The sequence below is a fragment of the Onychostoma macrolepis genome, chromosome 03 (genome assembly GCF_012432095.1).
Source record: "Onychostoma macrolepis isolate SWU-2019 chromosome 03, ASM1243209v1, whole genome shotgun sequence".
Classification (NCBI taxonomy): Eukaryota; Metazoa; Chordata; class Actinopteri; order Cypriniformes; family Cyprinidae; genus Onychostoma; species Onychostoma macrolepis.
The window spans coordinates 37,166,314-37,194,233 of NC_081157.1; the positions used below are offsets into that span (position 1 = coordinate 37,166,314).

At 38.2% G+C, this 27,920-nt stretch overlaps 1 protein-coding gene across 13 annotated transcripts in view; it reads left to right on the forward strand.

The window, feature by feature from the left end:
• Positions 1 to 27,920, forward strand: part of lrrc4ba (leucine rich repeat containing 4Ba) — a 71,841-nt gene that overhangs the window by 18,049 nt on the left and 25,872 nt on the right. For 12 of the 13 annotated variants that reach the window (XR_009269917.1, XR_009269924.1, XR_009269916.1 and 9 more), the window contains 2 exons: positions 11,446 to 11,960; positions 13,613 to 17,537. Coding sequence is in view for 1 of the 13 variants with exons in the window: in XM_058769167.1 (XP_058625150.1) it covers positions 11,715 to 11,960; positions 13,613 to 15,565 (2,199 nt within the window). In the remaining 12 variants the exon portion in view is untranslated. Of the gene's footprint in view, positions 1 to 11,445; positions 11,961 to 13,612; positions 27,431 to 27,920 lie in introns of those variants that run through there. The other variant, XM_058769167.1, reaches the window with a different exon arrangement.

The following is a 27,920-nucleotide window of genomic DNA, read 5'->3' on the forward strand; positions in this document are numbered from 1 at the left end:
TGTAACACAGACCTTATTGTGGTTGAGTACTGACTGAAGCACTTTTGCTGCCCATAGTGAAGCAACAGAATAAAAAACCATGTCAGCCACTCTCCCATGTGACTGCCTAAAAATAAAATATCGCTACGCGTCACATTACATTAGCACAATAGAGCTTAATTCTTCCTAGAAATAGATAGGCTATAAACATTGGATACAATATTTATTTAGCAATGTTGTTCTTGATATGAACTCGGTATTAAGGCATGCCAAGTTGCAAAGATAAATGTTTACTGTTTATTTATTTAGTTTTCAGGCAGAACCAAATAAAAATCACCTGCATCCTGAGCTTGCGAGCTGGATTGAGGCATTTGATTTCTAGAAAAACAGGCATGCGATGAATCAAGTATTCAGGGACATTTTTGGATATACAAAAATGCTGACAGTGTGAAACATTGCATCAAAAAAAATAAAAATAAATCATGCTTTTGACCATTACTTAACTTTACTAAAAATGGCATTATTTTAATTAGCCCAATCTAGCTCACTAATACTGAATCTATTAACTTCACACTTGGGGGTGGTTGTGTTTTAATGAAGACTTGTGTGTGTGTCCATCCATCCAGTGTGCACACCGATTTAACCTGTTGGCATTAAGCTTTTATTACTTTCTTCTGTCTTTTATTCTTTCATATAATAAAATAAGCATTTAAACAAACATACACACCTGTTACAAAGTTCAATCATTATTTACACAGAGTTGAGTTCCTTGCGGTCATCTTGAGTGACAGGCAGTGCGAACTTTCTGCCTGTCAGTAAAGGACATCAGGCACATTTACTCCATAAAAAAGTCCTGCGGGGATTTTGTGCTCTGTAATTTTTGGTCAGAAAATTGACCTGTAGATTAGTATCGAGGATGTGCAAGTGCCACTAGAAACTCCACTCGCACCAAAGAGTCTAGGTCTTCAAGTCCTGGCTTTTTTCATTTCTATATTATTAGCACCATGAAGGCATTCATGTAGACTCAGTATGCTTTTCATTCTCAATTTGATAATTAATGAAAGATTTACGTGCATGCTTCAGCATTAAGATACCATAGACAGAATTTTTGTATTATTATTATTATTATTTGACATGTCAATTCTAATTTTGTGGGTTGTCTAAGCACTTTGGCAGTGCTCGGATATTCCTAATCGGTGTCTTTATTAATAAAGCGTTAAATTAGTTTTATAAGTCATGTCAGGGTCATCATGTCTTCATAATTACAATTACATAGGCTACTAAAACCATCAGATAGCCTTTAACTAACTTCTATTTTGGAATTACCACTCTATGCGAAAACACAGTAAACGTCTGCCGTTTCGAATAAATCCATCCTTACGCTGCATAGAGATTTAAGTATGGTTTTTCTTTTTCGTAATGGTGATGGCTGCTCTAGAGTTTGTGTGGAGTTTGTGTTAGCTTGCTCACTGTCTGTGCTGATGATAAGGTACTTAGCCGACTGCTGAGCCTAGTTAACGCACTGTACAGCTCTGTGTGAGGAACGTATGGCCCAGTTATTGGATTTAGTTACATTTCATTAACATCATGGCAACGCTGAGGATCAGCAGCGTTTTGTGTTACTTGCACCATTGATCTCGGCTTTTCACACCAAGATAACTTGATCATCAGATATTTTTAGATATATTGCTCACTGAACGCCAGAGGCTATTCTATATATTATCATGCCTGTTTCCAGTGATTCACAAACATTTTATTGACGCCTTGTTCTGTAAAAACTCCACTTTTCCTAACTGCAGTATTCTTGTCTCGGCTGAAATAGTGCAGCCACCCAGTGTGTTGGCCACTAAAATTAATTGTCACAATTTTATTACAGGGGAAACAATAACAGCTCAACATACACATTGTTGTTGTGCCAGTGCATCTGTCAATGGCAATCTGCCCGACCAATAATTACCATTTTTCATCATAGGTCCACATGTTTTGTTGTATAACAGCAGATGAATGGGTTATCTCTGGGGTTTTGCTTACACGGCAGAATCCCTTATTTTAGCGGCCCCCCTTGTCTGTGGCTTACCACCTCAAACATCTCCCTCTAAAAGGAATAAACACAGTTGCTGGACTGAACTCTGAAGTAAAAATAGAATAGGCGTTTTTCTTTCTTTCTCCGCATCAGCTGGCAGACGTGCAGGGGGGAGTTCACGTTTACGCTGTTTCTCTCGCCGCAGTATGTGTATTGTTCGTGATGGGATCTTAAATGTAATGCTGAGGCATCACCTCTCTATTACAGCTGATATAATAGAAGGTTTTGTAGCTCAATCAAAGAGGCCCCCAGAATCCATGCTAGTGTCTTGTCCTAAAATTGGACTTTCCCTCAGGAGGAAGCAGCGCTCTGCAACCGCTCTTGTGTGGCTGTGTACAGTATCCGTGCTAAAAGTAAGACATGTGTGTGAGTGAGTATTATCCTGATTTGTGTCATTTTTTCCCTTTCACACCTTAAAGCATTGGTTCTCAACCTTTTTGACTCAAATATTAACAGTACTGTAACATAGATATACCCTAGTGAAAAATCAGTGTACTAAAATGTATTTTAAATACATTTATTTCATGCTAAGTATACAAATACATTTACATATTTATGTACTTAATAAAAATACCCTGCAGTTGTACTTTTGGTATACTAAACTGGTATAATTAAAGTCTGCTAAATTGGAACAACTAATTTTGTGTTTAATGCACTTTAATTGTGCGGAAGTAGTGCTGAAGTCCAACTAAAGATTTACTGAAGTATATTTGATTGTGCTAAAGTGGAACTATTGCAAGTATACTTCAGGTGCATTTTAAATAGCTTGCATTTAAAGACTGATTTTATTCAAAGATCATACAATCCTTATCAATTAAAACACATTTTAGGTTTAATATCAAGAAATGTGCATTGTGCACAAGTAGTACTCCAAATAAAGTTTAATAACAATTTTTATAGCAGTAAGTCTCAAGCAATATGTTAATAGATTTGAATAAATATGTAATTAGTAATTACTATTTAAATATGTACTTTTTTTACTAGGCTATATATTTATTAAAGACAATACATCCCATTTTGGTGTCCGCATCAAATTAAATTTACAAAAGTGATTTTATATACATAGAAAGCATATTACATATAGGTAAAAAGGTTTCAAATAAATTTTGTGAAAATAAAATCAAAATATGGGTCAAATAATGTTCCATAATCATTTACCATAACATATATTTATGAAAGAAATGTAAAAAAAAAAAAAGATTAAAATGAAACGATATACTACTTCTGACCTGTACTTGTTAAAATATATAAACAAAAAAGTTTTCATTCTAACTTTTAGTATATTTTAAATGCATTCTACTTGCTGACAAATAGGTTAAAACCTGTTTTGAAGGACAGTGGCCAAGATAAGAAAAGATTTAGAATTAAATGACCAGAATTACCAGTGCTGCTGTACTGTAATCCTAAAATTCAGTCTTTTAATGTCATCTAATGATTCTTGTTGGAATATCTATAGAATATTTGTGTGTGTGTCTGTGTGTGTGTATATGTATGTATGTATATATATATATATATATATATATGAAGAGTTCAGATGCAAAAGCCTTATAAGTGCCATCTGAAATTTTCATCTAAAATGAGCATTTTTATCAGGCTGCTATGTTTAGGTTCAGTTATTTTACTCTAATGACAATATATAGGTTCTTTTCTATGCAATTAAAGTGAAATAACCGAACATAAATATAGGAGCCTGATAAAAATGTTCATTTTAGAAGAAAATTTCAGATGGCATTTAGAGGCTTTTGCATCTGAACTCTTCATATATGCTATATACACACGCACACACATACACAGTGGAAAAAAAAAATTATATTACATTTTAGATTTAATTCAGTTAAATGATAATACATTATTTTAAATAATTTTGAGTCATATAGAGTCATAAGGCCCATTCACATCAAAGACGATAACTATAACAATAACTATAAAGATTTAATAATAATTCTGTGAGAATAGAGAAGTCCAATTGACAGTAATAATAATAACGACACAGAGGAACGATATGGTTAGAATCTCTTTCAGAAATATTTTTTTCTGCTGATGAATAATAAAAACATTCACAGCCAATCAGACTTTGAAACAGAATGTTGTCATCCATGGATGCCAGTATACTTATTGTTATAGTTATCTTTCTTGGTGTGAACAGGCCTCAGCGGATTATAGAAAGTCTAACCAACAAAATCAGCCACTTCACTGTTCTCCCTTCCCATGGCTTCAATGGATGGTAACTTTTGTAGTAGAAGTAGTAGGACATCCAGGTATTTTTCAACAACTGTTTAATGCGTAATGGTTAGTGCATATTTGAAAAAATACATGTTTTGTTCACAAGAACATTTCACTTAAAATATTTGTTGAAAAACAAAAAAGGTAATCTATTTAAAATATTTAATTTAATGTTCAAATCTATTGACATATTTACTGACATATCGCTCAAGACTTACTGATAAAAAAATATATAATTAAACTTCATCTGGAGTACTATTGGTGCACAATGCACATTTCTATAACCTAAAATGTGTTTTAATGTCACTATTGATGAGGACTGTATGATCTTTGAATAATATCGGTCTTTAAATGCAAGAGTATACTTGCAATAGTTCCACTTTAGCACAGTTAAATATACTTCAGTAAATCTTTAGTTGGACTACTTCTGCAAAAAGTGCATTAAGCACAAAATTAGTTGTTCCAATTTAATCTACTCTAAGTATACCAGTTTAATATACTAAAAGTACAATTGCACTGTATTTTTATTAAGCACATAAATATGTAAATGTGTTTGTAGTATACTTAGCATCAAATAAATGTATTTCAAATACATTTTAGTATATAGGGACTGATCGGTCCATTACCGAAATGTTCACACTTCATCTTTGATGAAATGTATGAAGTGCAGACTTTGATCCACCAGTAGCTTAAATTCTAAATGCGTGTATTGTGTATTTGTGTGTGAAAAGCACTATGGGATAGAGGTACTGTATGAAAAGGATATCACTGTCGAGAGAAAGTTTGGTGAAAGGTAACCATGGTAACTCTGTGCTAAGATCTGAAAGCGAGAGTGAGACTGAGATCCTCCAGGATGCTGATGCAGGACACAGGCTAAAGGGTTAATATGTTTCAGTGCAGCAGGTTAACCTTTCATCAGACTTAGACACCAACGGCGTATTTACACACCAACTGGACACATACAGGAGTGTGAGAGAGGGTGCTGGAAAGGGAGAGAGGATAAAGGCAATCAGCGGGGTTTAACACGGGTATGGACAGAGACACAAAGCATGTGATAAAGGGCTCAAGGTGGGTTGAGAATTCGAGTGCGTGTGAGCCAGTGACCATAACAGGATCACACCGTCTCATGTGTGCACCTCAAACACATTTTGTGCAAAGGGAGCCAACCATTCAAACCACATTTCCCAACAGGCTCACAGCTGACTCAATTTCCTGTCATCACTGTCATTTTGGACTCCATTTCCCATCAACATCACAGCAGATGCCATCTCCCATTACAGCCATTTAATTGGCAGTTGGCACTCTGAGCTAATAGTAGCTCTTGTCAATCATGCATGAAGATGACACAACACAGATAGATAAAATAAGGTGACCGTAATTTCCAGGATGATGTTTTAATAATTACTTCATGGTGAGCGCTCTTGCCCTTTTCTTTTGGCTCACAAAATGCAACATTATGAACGAGTGTGATGAGATTCTGCAAACATCAGGGACTGAGCCCATGATCCATTTTAAACATCAGACGTAACCTGGTTAAGTCATGCTGTTAAATGCATAACCTCCTTGCAAATGCAGGTACACTGTGTTTCCCATTTGCCCTCATTGAAATGGTGTGTTTGCTAGAAGTGTATATAATAACAAAACCTTATTATCATGAAATCAGTATAATGTAAACAACATTACAATGTTATATTATAAAATGAATCTGTATCTCTAAATGTCTAAATGTAAAGGAAAAAATCCTACCTGTATTTCTTTATTGCACAATGCATATAGGCTATTTCTTAATATTAAGCCTAAAATGTGTTTTAGTGTCACTATTGATAAGGATTGTATGATCTTTGAATAATCGGTGTTTAAATGCAAGCTATTTAAAGTGTAGCTGAAGTATACTTGCAATAGTTCCACTTTAGCACAATTAAATATATTTCAGTAAATCTTTAGTTGGACTTCAGCACTACTTCCACACAAGTAAAGTGAATTTAGCACAAAATTAGTTGTAACAATTTAGCAGACTTTAATTATACCAGTTTAGTTTACCAAAAGTACAACTGCAGGGTATTTTTATTAAGTACATAAATATGTAAATGTATTTGTAGTATACTTAGCATGAAATAAATGTATTTCAAATACATTTTGGGGTATTTGCAGCAGGATTCCTGCTACACACATATTTAGAAAGCGGGTTTCATTAATGAGTCAGATTCTGTTTTTATTTATTTATTTTAAGTTTGTTGAAGTCATACAACAGCTCTGTGAGAGAAAAAGGCCTAAACTGAAATCACTGTTTACTGAATCTTCTCCTCCAGTGAGCTGTTAAACTGAGAAAGCGACTGAGTCAAGAACCAGATCAGTCTGAAATGTGAATGAATCATTTAGACCGGTTTTGTGAAACAGATTCAAAATAAAGATTTGTTTTTAAATTTCTAAAGTGTGCAAGTGAAATGGACACTTTTATGACACTTTTGTAAGTTGTTAATCAAAAACGAATTTATTAGTTTACACCAGCAGTCTATAAGGCAGTGCAACCTTTTTGAATTGAAGGCCCCCTGTTTTATATTATTTCCAGTTATACTACAGGGCCGATGCATGCTTGAATCTGATTGGCTGACGAACGTTCTGAGGTGTGCAATTATTTTCAGGTAAACGCACGGCGAACGTAGTTCCAGGCAGCTCTTGTCCGCAGTACATGACCATATCACTTCGCCAAATGATTTCTGTTATTTCAAAGGTCTTACAACAGCAAAATAATCAATTATTCCTTACATATTTCCAGTATTTCTGCTTGTTTTCAAACTTTTTTATTAAATTAACATGACTAATTAATGTAATATATTTAATTAACCACAATTTATTTTGTGATTTCAGTAGTTATGGTCTATATTCTGAAACTGTATGTGCATCAATAGTTATTGAGGGAAATAAAGAAAAATTCATCTTGTTTATTTTTTTTTTACATGTGACTTATTATTATTATACTAAACAAATTGGTCCCATTTTATATTAAGTGGCCTTAACTACTATGTACTTACATTTCAATTAATAATTTGGTACAATGCATTTATTATGTACATACATGTTTTTACATTGTACTTATATTGTTTATAATACCTTTATGTAATTACATCTGTAATTCATTTCTGTAATTACATTTATAATTACACTGTTGACCCTTCCCTTACACCTTAACCCACCCTTAAACCTACCCATACCACCAAACCTGTCCCTAACCTTACCTGTATCCCACCTCAATAACAGAAGTGTTCTGCAATACAATATGAACACAATAAGTACATTGTACTTATTTTTTGATTTAAGTACATAGTAGTTAAGGCCACCTAATATAAAGTGTGACCAACAAATTTAAGTCTATTAATTTAAATACTTCTAAGTAATTATGTCTGGTTAAGAGCCAATGCCATAAGGTTACAACTTCAGTCCCTTTTTTTTCTGTATGGATTCTTTCTGAAACTTGACAGCTTCAGTTTCATTGTCAGTTTTCATTTTCATTTGATCATTAATATTTCCCACATTGTTGTTTTCTTCTATTTAAATTGTGGAAAAGACAGCACATAAGGTCTGGGATGCTAAAAATACATTTGGAGCTATAATAGCCCAATAGTCGGGACTCTGGTTACCCACCTGGTTACCAGCAGATGTAGTAGTGAAGAAGAGAGGCAGGTATTGCTGCAGGTAGCTGTGACTGTATTAGTGATGCTTGAGTTGCAGTGTTTATAGAAGAAGGCCTGGGGCATGGCTTCCTGTTACATGACAGCTCTACAAATGGCTTTTGCCCATAACAGCATGCTAATGCTTACAGTAAAACACTGGTTATGGTCACAGTCAAGCAGCAGCAGGGGACATCACATTTGTTCCCCTGACTGGAGTGTGTGTTTTTGAGCCGGGGGTTCATCACCTTGTATTTGTGCTTATTAAAGAGAGTGGGCGAACATTTTCAGGCAGAACTCATGATTCATTAATTCAGTTCGCACTTATATTTTGTCTAAATTTAGGATAAATATTAAAACCACACATACATACATTCGGGTGGCCATAGAAACAGGAAATGTGTGAAGCCAAAATGTTTTTATACAAAACATTTCTTAATAAACTGATTAACTAAGTGACCCTACTTCATTAAACAATATAATGTGCATTATAGCTCAATCTGGATTTGGTTTTAAAAGTGCAGTGGTCATGTGTAGTCTAAGGTTTTTATTGTTTTTATGTCATTAAGAATGACAAACTTGGTAATTCTTGAAAATCCCCCTCAGGGGAAAAGATCTTGCATCTTTAGAGCGCAAAAGAATGCATTTGCAAAGAATGAAAAATGGCTTAACAGGTGAAGACAGGTGCAGACTTAATGTTCCTTTCACTTCCATCCATATGCATGCAAATGTTAGAAGATGGAAAGAAGTTTTGTCTTTTAAGTTTGGTGAACTCTTGACTAAAATGCTTAAACATATGGTGAAAGACATTTGACTAACAGACCGCTTGACTCAGCAATACAATATGGAGTCGATGATAGGCCTAGATTTCAACAATTTGAATTATTCTACTTTTTTTTTAAAGAAAAGCTGTAGAGTGACACCATCTGTGGCAGGTATTTGTTGCAGGGTCTGAAGTAATCTCTAGTTTTTAAAGTTTGATGTGACCTTTAGAATGAACAAAAAATAACATGCAATAACAAAAATGTATGTGCATACACACTTTGCCTGGCAGAAATTTTGTCTGATAATCTTTCCAGTGCACATAAATAAATATACTTGTACGTGATTATTAGTAAACGAGACCCAGTGTGTTTACAGACCTGCTTGTATGTGTGTGTTTGCATCGTCATTGACTGTTCAAACTAATTTTATCGGCATACACATAGTTACATCTTTCCTCTCTATCACTACCTGTTTTATATTCATTCCCTTGTGTTGTCTTGCCTGCATCTCTCCCATCTTTCTTGTGCACTTGTTGTTTTTGATGCACCTATGTTGTCGTTCTCCTCCTTCTATCTCTCTGTCTGTTTCATATTCATCCCTTTCTATTAAGCCTTCCTCATGCATCTCTCTCTGGGAGAAATTATTAATATTAATGTTTCTCCCTCTCCTCTCTTTCCTCACCCTCTATCTCATCCTCTTAACATTTCCCTCTCTCTATATCTGTTCCTTACTGTCTGTCTCTCGTTCACATTTCACTTGGATCTCTCTCTCTCTCTGTCTCAGTATTCATCTATTAGTGTTGATGATTCTCTTCTATCCCTGCAGCTGTACAGTCATCTATCAGTTTAATAATCTCTCCATCCTTCTGCCTTCTGCCCTGCTCTCTCTTTCTCTCTCTCTCTCCATCTCCTGTCTTTCTTCCTCTCTTATTTTTCACTGCGCCGAGTGTAAAATCCTGTGTTAAATGAACATGCATGTCAGAGTATGATAATTAAGGCCATCATTATTAGTAATGGCCTGTGTCTCATTGGATACCCTTATATAAGGTTACTGGAGTCTAAATAACCTGAGAGAGCTAAGCTCCCTTGCATGGGGTTCAGGTTGAATTAGCCATCCATCAGCTAAAGCACATTGCACCAGTTAATGCTGCCCTAAGACCCCATGAGCCTCAAGTCTATGGGTGAGTATGGACATAAAGATTAGTACCATAGTTCACACGTGCAGTATTATTGTAGAAATGCACAAGGGAGCTAAGCACATGAATCTGGTAAAGGTGAGTATAGCTAGATCTGCTTTGTGTATTGCGTAAAGCCAGGATCCAGAATTAACACTTGCCAAATGTGAGTAAAATGTGGTTGTGGCATTAATGAAATGTTTGTTATAGCAACATAATACATGGTTTAAATTTAAAGATAGTCTGACCATCACTAATGTAAGTGATAAAATGATTCAGACTGAATCATTTAAATTCATGATGGAAGATTGTGTTATGACATTTGGTTAAAACTATACTAAAAAAATCTACTAAGAAAACGATACCTAGGATAAAACTTATTTTCTGCTGAACTCCATGTGACAAAACATTTGTAAAATCTTCTTTACATTATGCTTCCCAAATGTAAATGAGGAACAAAATTACAATGTGTCACTGTTTTATGACAGATGCAGTTTTAATGGGAAAAGACAGTCTCGTGTCCAGTGTTGGGGGTAATGCAAAAAGTAACACGAGTTACATAATCCGATTACCTTTTTTTAAAAGATTTCTTTTTTGGCGTTTTTGCCTTTTATTAGGATAGGACAGTATTGTAGACAGGAAGTGAAGAGACAGGGGATGGGATCGGGAAAGGTCCACGGGACGCACAAAGAACAATGGCACTATTTTGTACCCACAAGATTATTGGCGATATAACATAAACGTAACATTTGTGTTTGTAACATTGTAACGTTTGCTACTGTACAGACATGAATTTATCTTTCCTTCATTTCACTTTTGATGTGAAAGGGCTTTTTTTACATTTGCCAAACATTTATATTAAAATCAAACAAGCAAGCCCAGCACAGATTTTAAAAGTAATCCAAACATAACACAAAAGTAATGTAACGCATTACTTTCTATAAGAAGTAACTAACGCAATTAGATTTTAGGGAGTAAAGCAATATTGTAATGTATTTCTTTTAAAAGAAACTTTCCCCAACACTGCTCACTTTCCATATAATGCTGCAAGTGATACCCAATGATACTCATTGTCATAGGAACAAAAACATTTTTATTCAAAATGTAGAAAAATACACTTTCATGGCTGGTATGAAATATTTAGCTTGTAATTTTTCACCTGCCATTGACCAGTGTGTGGCAGAAAGGTGATTCTGGACCTTGCATACAGCAGCTCATTTGAAATCTAGGATGTTGTTTTAAGTGTCTGCTGTTCATATAGCATATGAATATCAAGAGGATAATTAACATGCACAGAGAGACAAGAATCTGAGTGCATTAGCAATGTACAGTAGTTGAGCTTTCCAGACGAGAGACTGCATATGTAACATCATTAGTCTTTGCATCGCAACAAATTTATTTTTGTCGCTTTCAACTTGATGCATTCCTTTTCTTCGATATTAATTTGATTGCCAGTTATTATTGTGTGGCATTTTAGCTATTATGTGAACCTGAAATATTTGACTTTATGAGAGTAACAAAACATGGCTTTCTTCTTTGCTTCTCTTTTGCAGTAAAACATGCATTCATCACAAAGAGGCCTGTCAAATAAGAAGACCTGTTAAGGCAAAGACGACACAACTTATGTAATTGTATCTGTATGAAAAAATAAACAAGGACAAAACACGCCACCAACCAAGGAGACCGAATATTTTCACTGAAAAATGCAGGAGTGACATCCATTGCGGGAGGAATCTACAACAGTTAAAGAGACAGTACTGGAGACATTGGAATCAGCCTACCATCCTCTTTGGAACACAGGAAGGGTCATGACCCAGTTGCCATGCGCATCACCACGGTGACCAGCCTTCCTAGTCCCTCCCCCCTCCTCCTCTTATTGGTTCAGCTGCTGTTGTGGCTCATTATCCCAGGCCAAGAGGCAGTTGGAGCCGCCTCTACCTGTCCCGCGCTGTGCAGTTGTTCTAATCAAGCTAGTCGAGTGATCTGTACAAAACGAAACTTAGAAGAGGTGCCCGACAGTATATCAAACAACACACGATACCTCAACTTACAAGAGAACTCGATACAGGTAAATACTGACAACAATGTTCTTTTCCCATCTGGCTTTGGGAGAGGATGTTTATATTTGTTTGTTTGTTTGTTTCTTAGATTTATTGAGTGTCAGTTTCACTAATGTTGCTTGAACACTGAGTTGCTTTAGCACAAATGGCTCAGCCTTGTTCAAATATTGAGGTTTTAGTGTGAAGTCAGGTGTTAATATGACCTACTTTGAGTGTGAAGGTTAAGATTTATTCTCAAGATGAAAAACATAACAGCAAATACACTATTTACCCTGACAGTGAAAGTGTTAACCAAAAACAAGCCTATTAAAAATGAAGAATAATAATAATGCTTTTCATCAAGCCTCCGTTTAAGCATAAAAATTCAGATTTGGTTTGTTGTGTCCTCGAGCCCCACTTGAAATGATTAAAAATCTAAAAATGTTTTAATACCTGAAGGCATCCTAGATTCTTTGGCTTCTTTCTCTCCCATAGCATTTTACCACAAGAGTGCAGCTCTGACAGATTCCACCCTCCTCTTCAACACCCCCAACCCAGTGTGTTTAACACCCTCCTCCCCTCCCCTGCTCTATATACAGAGGGGATTGTGGCAGTAGGCCAGGAGGAAGCTTCTCGCTGCCCAAGAAAAGCAGTTCTGGCTACATCCGATGCACAGAGACAAATTGTTTTAGAACCCATAGCATTCAGGATGTGTGAATATTCTCTAGTCTTTTCATTTATTCTTTCATCAGGTTTTAGCACATTCTAATAATATGACTGAGATTTACAGTTGCAAGCCATTTATATGTGATCTTTTTGCATTGGGTTTTGAAAGGACAGTTCACCCAAACATGAACATTCTGTCATTATTTACTCACCTTCATGTTGCTTAAAACCTGCATGCTGTTCTGTGGAAAATGAGAGCGTTTTGAGGAATCCTTATGCAGTGTTTTTGCGTTCAGTTCATAATAACAATTTCTGTTAAGAGACAAAAACAAACAAACAGAAACACAATAAAAGTATTCCATCTGTTGTTTTGAAGCCGTATGATAATGTTGTGCGAGAACAGACGTAATGTTTTAATTCATTTTTCACTTAAATTTTCCTCTCTAAAATGGTCCAGTGCCCTGTAACAGGTTTAACATAGACACATTTGTTTGTGTGTCAGAACTGAACATGGTTCAAATGCCAGTTAAAATGTGTCGAATTACATTTGAGTGCTACAACGGAGGGTAAGATTTGCTGTGAACAGCAACTTTTATTCTGTTCCTTGCACAGAGCTGTCATATGGATTAATTTTACAGTGATTTTCTGTTATTTTTTGTCCTTTTTGGAGATGGAAAAAAATGGTCACTATGACCTGAAAAAAAACCTGCTTGACGATTCTTCAAAAATTCCCCTTTTGTGTTTCACTGATTAAAAATAACAGCATGCAGTTTTGGAACAACTTGAGGTTGAGTAAACAATGACACAGTTTTTATTTTTGGGTGAACTATTCCTTTAATGTGTTTTTCTTCAAACATTAAGAGTGACTGATAACAACTTGCAGAACAACTTTTCTGTAAAGCACAACAGAAAATGAATGTACTTTCTTTGTCTATGAAATGTTCATCCTTCACAGGAACAAACAGATCACACATAACTTTAATCCTAAAGTTGTACCTGTAATTTTCTCACTTAGGTGATAAAATCAGACACATTCAAACATTTGCGGCACCTGGAGATCCTCCAGCTCTCCAAGAACCAGATTCGTCAGATAGAGGTGGGCGCTTTCAATGGCCTCCCAAACCTCAACACTCTGGAACTGTTCGACAACCGCCTCACGCTGGTGCCATCGCAAGCTTTTGAGTACCTCAGCAAGCTGCGTGAACTGTGGTTACGAAATAACCCCATTGAAACTTTACCAGGCTATGCCTTTCACCGTGTCCCCTCGCTGCGGCGTCTTGACCTAGGCGAACTCAAGAAGCTGGATTATATATCTGATGCAGCCTTTGTTGGACTCATCAACCTGCGCTACCTGAACTTGGGTATGTGTGGCCTGAAGGACATCCCTAACTTGACTCCCCTGGTGCGACTGGAGGAGTTAGAGTTGTCTGGGAACCGTCTGGAAATCATCAGACCAGGATCCTTTCAAGGCCTGGAATCATTGCGCAAACTATGGCTCATGCACTCTCAGATGTCGGTCATCGAGCGCAATGCTTTCGATGATCTCAAGAACCTAGAGGAGCTTAACCTATCCCACAATTCCCTGCACTCTTTGCCCCATGACCTTTTCACACCTCTGCAGAAGCTGGAGCGAGTTCACCTCAATCACAACCCATGGGTGTGCAACTGCGATGTGCTCTGGCTAAGCTGGTGGCTGAAAGAAACGGTGCCGAGCAACACCACTTGCTGTGCGCGGTGCCACGCACCACCCTACATCAAGGGAAAGTACATAGGAGAGCTAGACCAGAGCCATTTCACCTGCTATGCCCCCGTCATTGTGGAGCCGCCCACTGATCTCAATGTGACCGAGGGCATGGCTGCTGAGCTCAAGTGTCGCACTGGTACCTCCATGACCTCCGTAAACTGGATCACTCCGAATGGCACCCTAATGACCCATGGCTCCTATAGGGTCAGGATTTCCGTTCTGCATGATGGCACACTGAATTTCACCAACGTAACTCTGCGTGACACCGGCCAGTACACCTGCATGGTGACCAACTCAGCTGGTAACACAACGGCAACTGCTGTCCTGAATGTGACTGCAGCAGATGTCAGTGTCAACTACACCTACTTCACCACTGTCACTGTAGAAACTGTGGAGTCCACGGGAGATGAAGAATCTGCATTGCGTGCCTTCAACGAGACCTTCATCCATATTCCCGGGCCTACACCTTCTGGGCACCTCTGGCATGAAGTTGTCCCCACTACTGCCTCTTCTCTCTCAATCCTTGGCTCATCGTCTTCTCCCCGAGCAACCAAACCTACTTTCACTGTCCCCATTTCTGAGCCCAACTATCCCTCTGGACTAGATGACGTGATGAAGACCACCAAGATCATCATCGGTTGCTTTGTGGCCATTACCTTCATGGCTGCCGTCATGCTTGTGGTGTTTTACAAGCTGAGGAAGCAGCATCAGTTGCACAAGCACCACGGGCCGGCACGAGCCATCGAGATCATTAATGTCGAAGATGAGATTGGAGCGGGAACGGGCATCCGTGGCAGCGGAATCTCAGGAGGATCCACGGTATCGCAAGGAGGCTCCGGCGGACAGAGCTTGCGTCTGCACCACCCCGAAATCGTCAACCTCCCGAACCTTGCACGAGTAGAGCATCTCAACCATTACTACAAGGCCCATCACTTCAACAATAACATGATGGGTCTGGGCCTTGGCGGAGGCTCGGGCGGAGGCCTAAACAATAACAACAACCCTTCGCCCTGCTCCCAGGTCCAGACTACCCCCATCTCTTGCACGCAGGTGCCAGTCTCTGCAGGTAGTACATCATGCTCCATGCCTTCTCCAATGCCTCTGCCGACCCTTGGCATCCACGGGTCACTGAAAGGCCTGATGGGTAAAGGGCAGAACCCACAGATTGAGCCGTTGCTTTTCAAGAGCGGCTCCAAGGAGAATGTCCAAGAAACCCAGATCTGAAGTTGAGAAAGAGAGTAAGGGAGAGAGGGAGAAAGGTAAATGTACAGATAAAAGATGGAGAAAGAGTATCAGGCAGACAGAAACAGATGAAGGGTATTGGCTGTTCAACCCCTATGGGTATGTTCTCAGGAGTAATGAGAAAGGCAGACCCAGCATTGTATGAAATATTACCTACACAAGAATACAAGATACAGCTGTGAAATCGCTACCAAGTAAATACGCTGGCAAAGAGTGGGGGAATTTCTAGAAGGAAGACAGGCAACCACACTGCAGTTTAAAATCAGTCTTTACATTTCTCTGATCCGCACGTATGAAGGGGATCATCAGACATCAGCAAACAAAACCACACTTGCCAATACCTTATAAATCGATACATTTTTGTGTAATGCAAGATTGATAATTATGTGCCAAACTTGCACCAATCTGTGCCAAAGCAAAATCTTTGCACACTACGCATGTGTACAGACACATTTTCAGAAGGCGATCTGAGATCTGCACGTATACTGTTCACCATCAAATACAGAACTCCATCAATAAAGCAGAGATGCTACAAAAATCAAAACCATACACACCATTAGGTAGGAAGTGTATATAGAAATACATGAACAACCTTAAGTATTTATGGACAGTGGCTGGGAACGAAAAATCACATGTGAAAATGGTTTAGAGAACCGTAAAGCTCAGATAACAAAATGGATCATTAAAATTTTGTAGAGGTTCGCAGTCCTACGAAGGAAAGATGGATTAGTAGACCAGCACTGTGTAGAGGGCTTATGTTTCGTGATGATGATGGACTCAAGATTCTCCCCTTTCTCGAGGCTCTCACAATTGAGGGGAAGAGAGGAAAACGAACAAGGACTTAAAGCGCAAACAGACAATGAAAGATATAAAACTTTTAAGAGAATATATAAACTATGAAAGTATACATGATATATAAATATATTTTCATTCAGAGAAATAAATTATGAAGAATCTTTACATTTTTCTGACTGAAAGCCACGGCTTTTGAAGAATTAGCAGCTGCTGGTGTAGCGCTTTGTCACTGATAATTCCTTTCTCTGCATAAAAACAAAAATGTGTCTGAAACTGGTACACCCTCACAGGACTTAAGGGTATCCGGAGGAGACGGAGGGACAGGGATGTATATTCTGGAAATTGCATTTGATTTCAGATACTTTGGCTTTGTTTTTTAAGTCTCAAAAGGTTTCCCTTTCCTGTTCTATAACTAACAGGGTCATTGAGGAGAAGTAATTTTAATTAACATTATAAACACACTACTGTTTGATTCTGCAGGCATTTGAGATCCAAACTGGGTCGATATCAGTTATCACCATTACCAACAGAATTATAAAATACAATAATGATGATAGTATGCAATGCAATGGAAAGAAAGTAAAACACTGTAAACGTTGCTCTACATGCTGCTATACTGAGAAAAGATATTTTTAGTGAGATGTTTTAGGAAAATCCGATTTGAAAGCTGAGTAAAAAGAGACTCCTGTTGACATTACATTACTACTACTACTATCATCATTATTGGAAAACATCAAGCGGATTTGGTCGGTCTCTTTGTTTTTACCTAGAGGTGATGTTTGTTTTTCATTGTGTAAAAAGTGATTGTCACTACAGCTGATAATCCCCTCAGTAAAGCTGGAATAGCAGTGGACGTACTAACAATGACAACGATTTGCTTGAAGCATTACGAAGCCACAACAACAACAACTCCTCCAAACAAGGAAATGGATGGGCCTTATAATGGCTCCCTCAATGGCCTGTCCCCTCTGTTTTGTACAAGACAAAAACTTTACCAGGACCCTGTTTTTTTGCCAACGTGAATCAACAAGATTCAGGACAGAACACAAACTCTGGTGATTACTGCAGGGGTAAAATGGATTATTGCGAACACTGTGTCCAGACATGTGGACGGAACTACTGTTTGAGCAGAAAGCAAACAGAGGACAGCTTTTGAAAGGTAAGAGAAAACCCACTCAGTGAGCAAGATTGGAGTTTGGAAAGCTTTTTAAAAAAAAATGAAAATGGACAAATAAATGACAACTATAGAAACTTATAGAGCTCTTTTAAAACAAAACTATTATGATAATAAGTGTCTTTCATTATTTGTTTTTATCTAGTTTATTTTTGTTTTGTTTCGTTTTTTTTCAAAATCAAGTGTTATCTTAATTGTAATATTGTTATTGTTATTATAATTAGCTAATATTACACTCGTTATAATTATGAAAAATGTTCTGTTAGCAGAAGTCACTTCGAAATTTAAAAAAAAAATATATATATATATATATATATAAATGGCACACAAACTGGCAACTGAAATTGTGAAACTTGGTGGCATTGATTTGTTCTATGTTTTTGTCTTATCTTTTTCTCATGTATTTGAGGTATCACTGTATGTAACCCTTAGAGCTTAAGGCTTGGAGACAGTTCTCCCGAGATGCAGACAGAATGTGATTTGGCTGGTGGTAGCGTTCTTCTCTGCAGAGGAAGAGATATGAGAGAGAGAGACAGAGAGGAAAGAGAGAGACCGGGTTTCTGATACACACTCGTTCTCAGAATGTCACCCATTATCAGTGCCGAGAAGTGCGACTGTGCCGTGTCAACACCCTGTTGCCACGGCAACACGCCTTCGCACTAATGTGCCAAACACTGTCAGAGCCAGGGTGCCATCTTTGTGGGTCCCCGTGCCTGTGTTTGTCAAACCTTGTTAGCCTACAACACGTACAAATATCCACACGCGAGCACACCGCCGTGTCAATTGTCATCCGACATATTGGTGCACCCATACTCTGGCACAGCGTCCCAACAGGTTCTTATGGTGAGGTTTCCCTGGCAACTGTTGCTGCTGCGACAGTCCTCATCACAGCGTTCAGGTCTCAGATGCAAATGCGAGGACGGAGCCAGTATAGGACGCTATTTACAAGGATGTAACTGTTTTCATCCATGTTCTTAATTCGGACCCTTCACAAAAACCCGCCCTCCTTAGTTACTGTTGCTATGGTTGACAAGCCATGGCCCTCTCACACCACACATCATGTTCTCACACAGTGAAAAATACATCTCGGAGCAAAGAGGAAACTGACCACACGCCGACAGACAAGACAGAGCAGGTTACTTTAGGCATGAATGTCTCAGCTTTCAGATTTTGTCAATTTTTTAAATGGAATTCACACAATAAATACCGTTTTGTGGCTCTTTAATGTGTCGTGACAGATCGCTGTAGCGCCTCAGTTCAAGCGGCATGTGAACCCATCATGGCTTCCTTTTTACTAGTTATAGCATGAAATAAACATGAACAAACATCAGAAGGTATTTTATTTAACACAGCATTTTTCAAATTTAAGTCCACGGAAGTTAATCTACTTTCCTGTCTTGTTTGTTTGTCGGACAAAATGGTGGATTCGGCGTTATGATTGGTCAGATCGCCTGTCAATCAAACTCCCTGCCAAGGGTCAATTAGCATATTCACAGCACACTGCATATCAATAAACCTCCTTTATTGTTGACATTCATGAACCTTGAGTAGCAGTCATCGAGATGTCCGTATCTAACACGCCATTGATCTTCCATAGGCACATCATCCCCTACACTCAAAATGATCATATTCTCCCTCTCATGCTGGAGATTTGCATATGTTCGTTTGCTTCCCGAGTGATTAACATACACATCTGTTTGTGTGTGTGTGCATATGTGTGTACCAGACAGTAATCGTATTACATTTGTGCTCAAGGCATATGCTTTCTTTCCAAAGCAACTCACAAGAAAGTATTGCCAAGCAGATTGGTAGTGGGACAGGGCAGAGACTGTTATAACATACCACATATCTCATGATCTTCACCTAGCCTGCAACCTCAGATATCTCTCGCTTCCTGAAGTCTTAAGAAGCATGCGAAAGCTGTGACAAAGGTAGGAAGACAGGAGCCCTCTCTCTCCCTCGTAGCACTGCGGTATCTGAGTCACAGGGCCCAAAACACACACTCATACACATCTCAGCTCTCTCATAAACGCGCTTTGCAGAGAAATACCCTGCCCACCAGCTGGATAGGACTTATGCAAAGAGCACCAGAGAATGTGGTGTCGCGGGTTTTGGCTTATACATGTGTCTGTGTGTGAGTGTATGAAAACTATGGAAATGGCCATTTCAGCTTTTGTAAGCTTATTTGAAGACATCCATGTATTTCGACCAATGTTTTTCATTGATAGCGTTTCTGTTGCCCTCTCGTGTGTGTGTGTGTGTGTGTGTGGGAGAGAATGAGTTTGGGCTGTGTGTTTTACAATAAGAGACTCTGTTGTCATTGAGCGTGCACGTGGTGAGCTTGTGTGTGTGTGTGTGTGTGTGTGTGTGTGTGTGTGTGTGTGTGTGTGTGTGTGTTTGCGACATCTGTGTTTTTGTACGGCATTTAGAGACTGTCGTGAGAGTCAGACATCCATTTTAAATCCCCGGTTTAAATCACTTTAGCGTATTTTCCTATGCTTCAGGCTTGTGTATGATCTTCTGAATGATGCTCTAAGCTAGAATGGAGAAAAAACATCAGTTGGGATTTTCCTTTTTTTCCCCTTAATACCCCAATTGAGAAGTCAGGGGGCATTCGTGCCAATTTCCAACCAGCTGAAGCGATGGGAGGTACTTCCCTAATAGCGGCCGTGATATAGTATTCAGAAATTTATACGTGCGACAATGGTCCCCGTTTTTTTGTGTTTGTTTAAAGTTGCAAACATGCTCAGGCTTTGACAGACAAATCTAGGGCAGCTCTTGCTTTTGGGTGTGTGGGGTAAATATCTTATTCCAGCATTTACTTCAAAGATTTGTATTTGGTCGTTTGCACTTTGGTCCTGGATTTATCAGCAGAAGGTCTATAGCATTGGTTCCTCACAATCTGAGTCACAAAACCAGGTCGAACACATAAACAACTCACTTGAGGTTGTGTCGCTTAGAATATCAATTACATCCAAATCATACTTCAGCCCTACTGCTGGTGATGGTCCGTTTCTAAAGCAGCTGCGAGGAATGGTGTCATTCTTCACATATAAAACTGCTTCATTGTAATTGTCAGGGCTAGACAGAACAGACAAATCTTTCATGGCAGGGTGTGGATGTAGCTTGTGTCCCTAACAAACTCCGTTTTTACCAGAGTTGCACAGACCCTCATGACGCTCTGACACCGATGATCCCAATTGTGAGAAACAGCATTGTGCAATGTAATGCAAAACAAAAGAAAAAAGAAACTTGTCAAGTAAATGTAATATCTATATATCATTTATAGTTTAATTTATAATTTAGAGAACATATATCTAAAGTTTATTTTTCTTACTCAACTGGCAAAGTATTTTTTTAGCTTAAAACAAGAATATATGCACTAAATTCAGAGGTTTTTGGGCAAAAACCTTTTTTTCTGAAAGAAAGAAAATGATGCTTTTTCACGGATGCATTAATATTACAGTAAATCAAAAATGACAGCAAAAACATAAGATTTCTATTTCAAATAAATGCTCTTCTTTTGGACTATTCACCAGAGAATCAAACATGTATCACAGTTTCCACAAAAATAGCAGCAGCAATGTTTTCAATACAATAATGATAATAAAAAAGTAATGTTACTTGTACAGCAAATCAGCATATTAGACTGATTTCTGAAGGATCATGTGACACTGAAGACTGGAGTAAGACTGTTGAAAATTCATTATTTCATCACAAGAATAAATTACAATTTAAAATCATTTACAATAGAAACCAGTTATTTTAAATTGTAATAAATTGAACAAGACTTGTATCAAAAACATTTTTTTTAAAAATGGATGGCCTACAAAAATATATTCTCTAAAAACAAGTATATGTTGAAAACAACAAATATCTCATGCATTTTTAATTTAATTATCTTGTATGGCCTAAATAGTTTTAATTGTTTCAACTTTTATTGGATTGTGCTTTATTATTGTAATTGGCAACATATTACTGTTATTTGCTGCTCAATGCACATAAAACTGTTGTCCTCTGTTCTGATGCCGAGGGTGAAAAGAGAGTGAGAGGACCAGTGTGTTGTTCAATCCTGAAGACTTATTTAGCCCCTGAGATTGAGTGTGTGTGACAGATTTGGAATTGAGCATTAAAGCAGCTTGAGTGTGTGCAGCAAAAGTCACACATAATGATTTATCGTGTTAGGGAGCGTGTGTATGGTTTGTTTGAACATGTGCCTCGTTTGCCATTGTAGTTGTTGTGTGGGCTTCCTGATACCCATCAGGACATTTATGTGCGTGTGTGTTTGAGGGGTTTTATGAAGAGAATGAGATCAGTTGTTCACAACGTCTCTTTGCGTCATTGCACTGATCTGTACAAGAGCCCGCAGCAGCTTGTCAAACACTGATTGCCCCTGAACACACACACACACACACACACACACACTAATGTAAGATTGTATCCTAGACCCTCACCTCAGTCAATAAAGAGTGCTTTTACCCGCCTCCTCCCTTGAACGCACACATGCGCCTACGGACAGAGCCATTGATAATTACATGTGACACTTCAGACTCGGAAACCGCATCAGTGTCTTACTTGTGATTTCGAATAGGTTGTGCCTTGTCATCTAATGTAATCCTCCATGGTACAAGCTTCTCAAATGCCATTTGGGATTGGATGGCACTTGACTGACCGTTAAATGCACATGGGCCCGACATGTATGTGTGTATGAATACTGGTGCTTCTGCATGTCTGCAGTAATATCCATCCATACTATGTGCCTGAACCCCATGACAAGTCCTAAGAGACTGCATTTTGTAGCTTGACTTGCCTGCTTCAGCTCCTCTAGACCATTTCTAACTTTGAGGGATGTCACTGGCTTTTGTGATGGTGGTTATGTGGCTGATTAGCGTCCTGTTTTGTGTTTCGACTCTTTGAAATGGGAATGAATTATACTGCTAAATTTCAGTTCGCATTGATTATTTCCTTGGACAAATCCCTCACAATATTGTTTTTATTCTTCTTCAATCCTGTGTGTCCTCCCACAATGCTTTTTGGTTTAAAGACACCATAAGGTGTTATGCTCCTCTGGTTTAGAAAGACTTTTTTTTTTCTCTCTCTCTAAAAAATCACTTTCTTTTATTAGTATTTTTGTCGTCTTGTCACTTTAGAAGCAAAGTTGCTTAAGACGTGGGGTTTTGAAGGCAAGGACACTCAAATATGATGATCCTGTTGTGAGGGACTGCCTAACTAAAATATACGGTAGCTGTATATTTTCATGTATTTACTGTGAGGTACAAAAGTGTGATTATTATAAAAACAACACTTTTATGTTGTCATTTTACTAAAGTAAACTGATGTCAGTAGATTAAAAAATAGAATGATTTCTAACCAGTCTTTAGAAAACAGAATAAAATAGTAAATTCAAATTTGGCAATTGTGAATGTAAAACTAATCATGATAATTAAAGGAATATTTCACCCAAAAATGAAAATTCTGTCATCATTTATCCACCTTCATGTTGTTCCAAACCTGCATAAGTTTCTTTCTTATGTTGAACACAAACAAAGATATTTTGAAGAACCAAGCATGTGTAGGGAAAGAAACACCATGCAAGGGAATGGGGACCATTGACTATTTGATTACCAGCATTCTTCAAAATATCTTCTTTTCAGGTTTGTAGGGTGAGTAAATGATGACAAAACATTTTAAGGTAAACATATTTCATTGCATTTCATATCTTCAGTGCATGGACCACGGTTTGGTTTAGATACTAAGGCTTGCTGTGTTCAAAGAATATGCATGTATAAAGTTTATTTTTCTTACCCCATTGGCAATTTCTTTTCTGTTTTTACACATAAATGAAATTTAGGCATAAACAAACAGACAAAGAAATTGCCATTGAAGTAGGAAAAATAAACTTAATGTAGTCTTAAAGTCTTAATAGCTTACTCACTTTTGCTGCTAAAGTAGCAAAATCCTCTTGTTGTAAGGATGTTTGGATATTTTTACTGGAAATCAAGACAAAAATACTGGTTATGAGAATGATTTTCTGGAGTGTGGGGTTGTGTAAATGTGTGACAGCATCCTGAACAAGTCGGGCCTGTTAAAACGGCTGAAGCAGCATCTTGGCTCCTCTCAGTTGAGTTTCAGATCGTGCCTTTTGCTCTTAAGCCTCAAACGCAGCTACTGTTATGGGTTTTGGGCATCTTATTGGCTCAATTCCCTGTGTGATGTTTGTTTTTGAATGAAGTTGGAAAGGGATGCTGTATGTTTGAGAGGCAGTCCAGTGGAAAAACTTTGAAGTGGCCAGTCTCCAGCCAGCCTGTGGAGGGGCCGGTGAGAGAGCAATGAGCTGTGACCTGATCACCTTATGAAGAACCTACTCATGCTGTGACGGCATAAAGCGAACCCATGCTAGAGCCGCAGGAGAACCTGATCTGGGTTCTTGGGGTCAGAGCACCAGTACCGTCGGAGACTGAGCGAACCGAATAATCTAAATGTGACCCAGTTACAGTGTAGCGCAGCAGAACTCAGAACAAGATTTGCAGAAGAGGCAAAACAAAAGTGTGCCATTATCTCAGCACATTAAATCTCACACACTGATTTTGGTGCAATAACTTTAAAAGGCACAGAGCGGCATAACAGTAAACATTTATCAATATGAAATAAAGTTTAACTAGAATTATTGATTTTACTTTAAACTTCTTCCCCTTCTGTCAGCTTTCAAGCTTTTGATTTATGTTCGTAGCGCAGTCATTTCTGTACAACTATTTCCTTTCTATCCTTCCCCAGTGGGGTTTTCCTAAAACCACAACCACCGAAGACTTCACATTAGACAACGTTCATGTTGTAGCCCAGAGGTTATAAAGCATTTGGATGACACCGACTCCCAAATATGATGATCCCTTTCCTAAAATATAAAGGCAGCTATGAATTTTTACCCATTTATACTGTGTGAGAAAAAAACTGTGAATACTACATAGACGACAAAATTGAAATGTTTGTTTTATAAATTAAATAACTTATCCCTCTTATATCTCAACACAAAAGTAAGCTATTACCTGCGAAGACTTGATTCATTACCTGCTATGGGTAAATAACTAAAAGAATAAGAAAGCGTATAAAATGGTAAAACTGGTGGGTGTGAAAAAGCCATGCACATGCTAACTTTGACAAGCCTTAAGGCCTGTTCACACCAAGGAAAATAACTATAAAGATAAATGGTTCTCAGTATTTATACGACAGCTGTAACGATAAAGGCACAGAGAAACGATACTGTTGGAATCGCTTTCAGAACGATTTTTTTCCAGCCGATGAGTGATAAAAAACATCGACAACCAATGAGAATCAATCCTGCTATAATGACCTCGAGAAAAAGAGGCAGATGAGCGTGCGCTTAGAATAAACAGACGATATCATCTGCTGGTGTGGACGCAGATATAGTTATTGTCTTTATAGTTATCGTTCTTGGTGTGAACGGGCCTTTACACTGTATATTTTCACAATTGTCATAGACCCTCATAGATACAGGAATCTACCAGCAGCGGATGAACTAGACCATCCAAACCAGCACAGCCTTGACCGCTTTGCTTCATCTGTGGGCCACTCTCCATTACAGTGACATCTCTAAATAAAACTCAAACAAATGCCCCCATTGCTAATTTACTATTTTAAATGGGTTTATTAAAGGTTTTGAACTTTTGACCTCTTGCACAGTAGTCAAAAAATCATTCTAGACCACAACATCTGACTGAGGACTAGAATGAAGGCTGGAATCATGTTTCACCTGCAAAAACCTGTGTGCTAATTCTGCTGATAAATCTATGACAAAGAAAAAGATCAGGAGGGAAAATAGAATGAGATGAGATGAGGCTGGCTGTCATAGGACGTTCGGACATGTCTTGTCACTTTTCATCACGTCTTATTTGAGTGCGTGTGCGTGTAGGCATGTCTGCACCAATGACTTTGTGAACTAAGTAAGAAAGGTGTTCGTACATCTTGCCAAACAATGAGTGTGTGGGCATATACACGTGTGCGTTTGTGTGACGTGTGTGAAGGTGCATACACTGTGTGTTGTAGGTGTCTGTGTGAACATTCTGTGTTTGCTCATTGACAGCCAGCATGTGTGTGTACGTAAGACTGTGGACGTCCGTCCGTCTGCCAAATTGAGTCATGTGTGTCTCGGTGCAAGCGTGTGTGTGTGTGTGTGCGTGCGGGGACATTGCTATCCTTGTATGTCAAGCGTTGCTGTGGGCTGTGATGACCTCACTGTTAGTAACCTGCAGGAATGAGAGGCGCACAGCTGACATCACCCCTCTCTCTCCTTTTCTCACCCTCTTCCTCCTTCCCTACATCTATATCTTCCGACATGCGGATAACACATCAGACCTTTTCGTTCTGAGTCACTGGCTTAAGAGAGAAAAGAGGGACATTCTTTCTTTCTGTACTTTATGCTCTTCATTCAGAATCAGAATCAGAATGAGCTTCATTGCCATGTATGTTTACCTGGCAATAAAGGGAAGCCCTTTAAAGGGAAGATTTACCCAGAAACCTAAACCATTTACTCACCTTGTTGATTTTGTCTTGAGTAACAACCATACAACACTTCATTATTTACTTACCATCGTGTTGTTCCAAACCCGTTCCAGAAAGAAAGGCTTTCTTTTGTGGAACCCAAAAAGTGCATTTTTTAAAACTATTCAATATAATTAAACAGAGTCTGTAAAATGGGCTGTAAAGTTTAAAAAAAGATACAGCAAGACCATAAATGTCCTTATGACTCATGCTCTGTATTCCAAACAGTCTACGTTTCCATTCATTGATAATGTTCCTCCAGTGGACTGTTAGGCGCTACAACCAAAACATTGAGTCAGTGAGTTGAACTGATGAACTGAATCAGTCTGAATCATTTAGAACAAAAAGAACCAAATCATTCAGAGTGGATGATTCCGTGAAAAGTTCTAACTCACATGAATCAGACATTGTTACTTTGATGAAACCTACTACCACTTGAGTCATATAGACCACTGTTATGATACATTTATGGTGCTTTTTCAAATTTTGGAGCTTGCTTGAGTCCTTATTCACTTTAATTAAATTTAAAATATGGCCAGAGTATTCTTAAAAAATTCATCTTTTGGGAATTAATTTATGGGTTTGGAACGACATGACGGTGAGTAAATGATGACATAATTTTATTCAACAATGATCCCTTAATTCCTCTGCTGTCATACCTTATTTTCATAGATTCGTCTCTTTTTGTTTCTTTCTGTCTCACTCTTTCCCCCATCATCCTTCTTGTTTATCCTTTTCTTCCTGAAGGACCAGAAATTCACAACTGTCTGGTGTCTAACACACAAACAAGCGCGCTGCAACCACAATCCTCTCTTGAGAGGAAGAAAAAAACAGAAACACAACAGAGAAGCAAACTGATGCCTCAGATATTTCCTTCCCTCTGTTCAATTAAACATTCCCCCATCTGCCACTTTGGGTTGTTTGAGTCCCTCTGAAATATTGAAAGTAGTTGTTAATGTGATTGTTTCTCCTGACTTTGTTTGAACCTGTTGGATAAATCGCTCTGGAATGTGTGTATTATTAACATCTGAAATGTGTCGTGTGCGTGTGTCTGTGTGTTTGTTTGTATGCGTGCGTACGTGTGTGTGTGTGTGTGTGTGTGTGTGTGTGTGTGTGGAGGAGGGCAGATTCGTTCTGCTGTAATGGTTCTGTGCCAAATCTTTTTCAGACCATTCAATCTCTGTTCATGTGCCATACTGATAAATTTATGGAATAAAAGATGTTCTTTTTTTCACAAAATGAGTATTGAACTGTGGGTGGTTATTTTGGATGTTTTTCATGACAAAAACAGGATCAAACCAACAAAATGGGGGACGTGTGAACATGAGTGTGTGCTTTGTATGTCTGCTTGTATGAATTTAGACATTTTAAAGTCGCCATGAAACGACATTCTCAGCCAATTTTAATTCAGTAAAGGTGCGTATTTCTCAGTGAAACAGAACAAAAGGAGAGTGGGATTTGATTGGATTGTGTAAAGTGGAGGAGACGGACTTGGAAGTAACAACTTGATGATATTAGCCAAAAAGTTACATAAGAGGCCGAGCAAGTCATCTCATTTTGACTATAAAGACTAAAGACTCTTTTTTTTTTTCTCCAATGGAACAACATGCACTGATGTATCACACACATTAAGATCATTTAGACAGTTAATAGGGTTCATTTTGATGACATGTTGACATAAAACTGACTCAGTTATTCATGTGAGTTTATGGGTGTGTTCTGAATCAATGTATGTGCGTTTAGCAGCCATTATGTCAATGTGTTATCACTGCTTTGACACTAGAGCTGTGACTTGCTAGCTGCGGGGTGTTT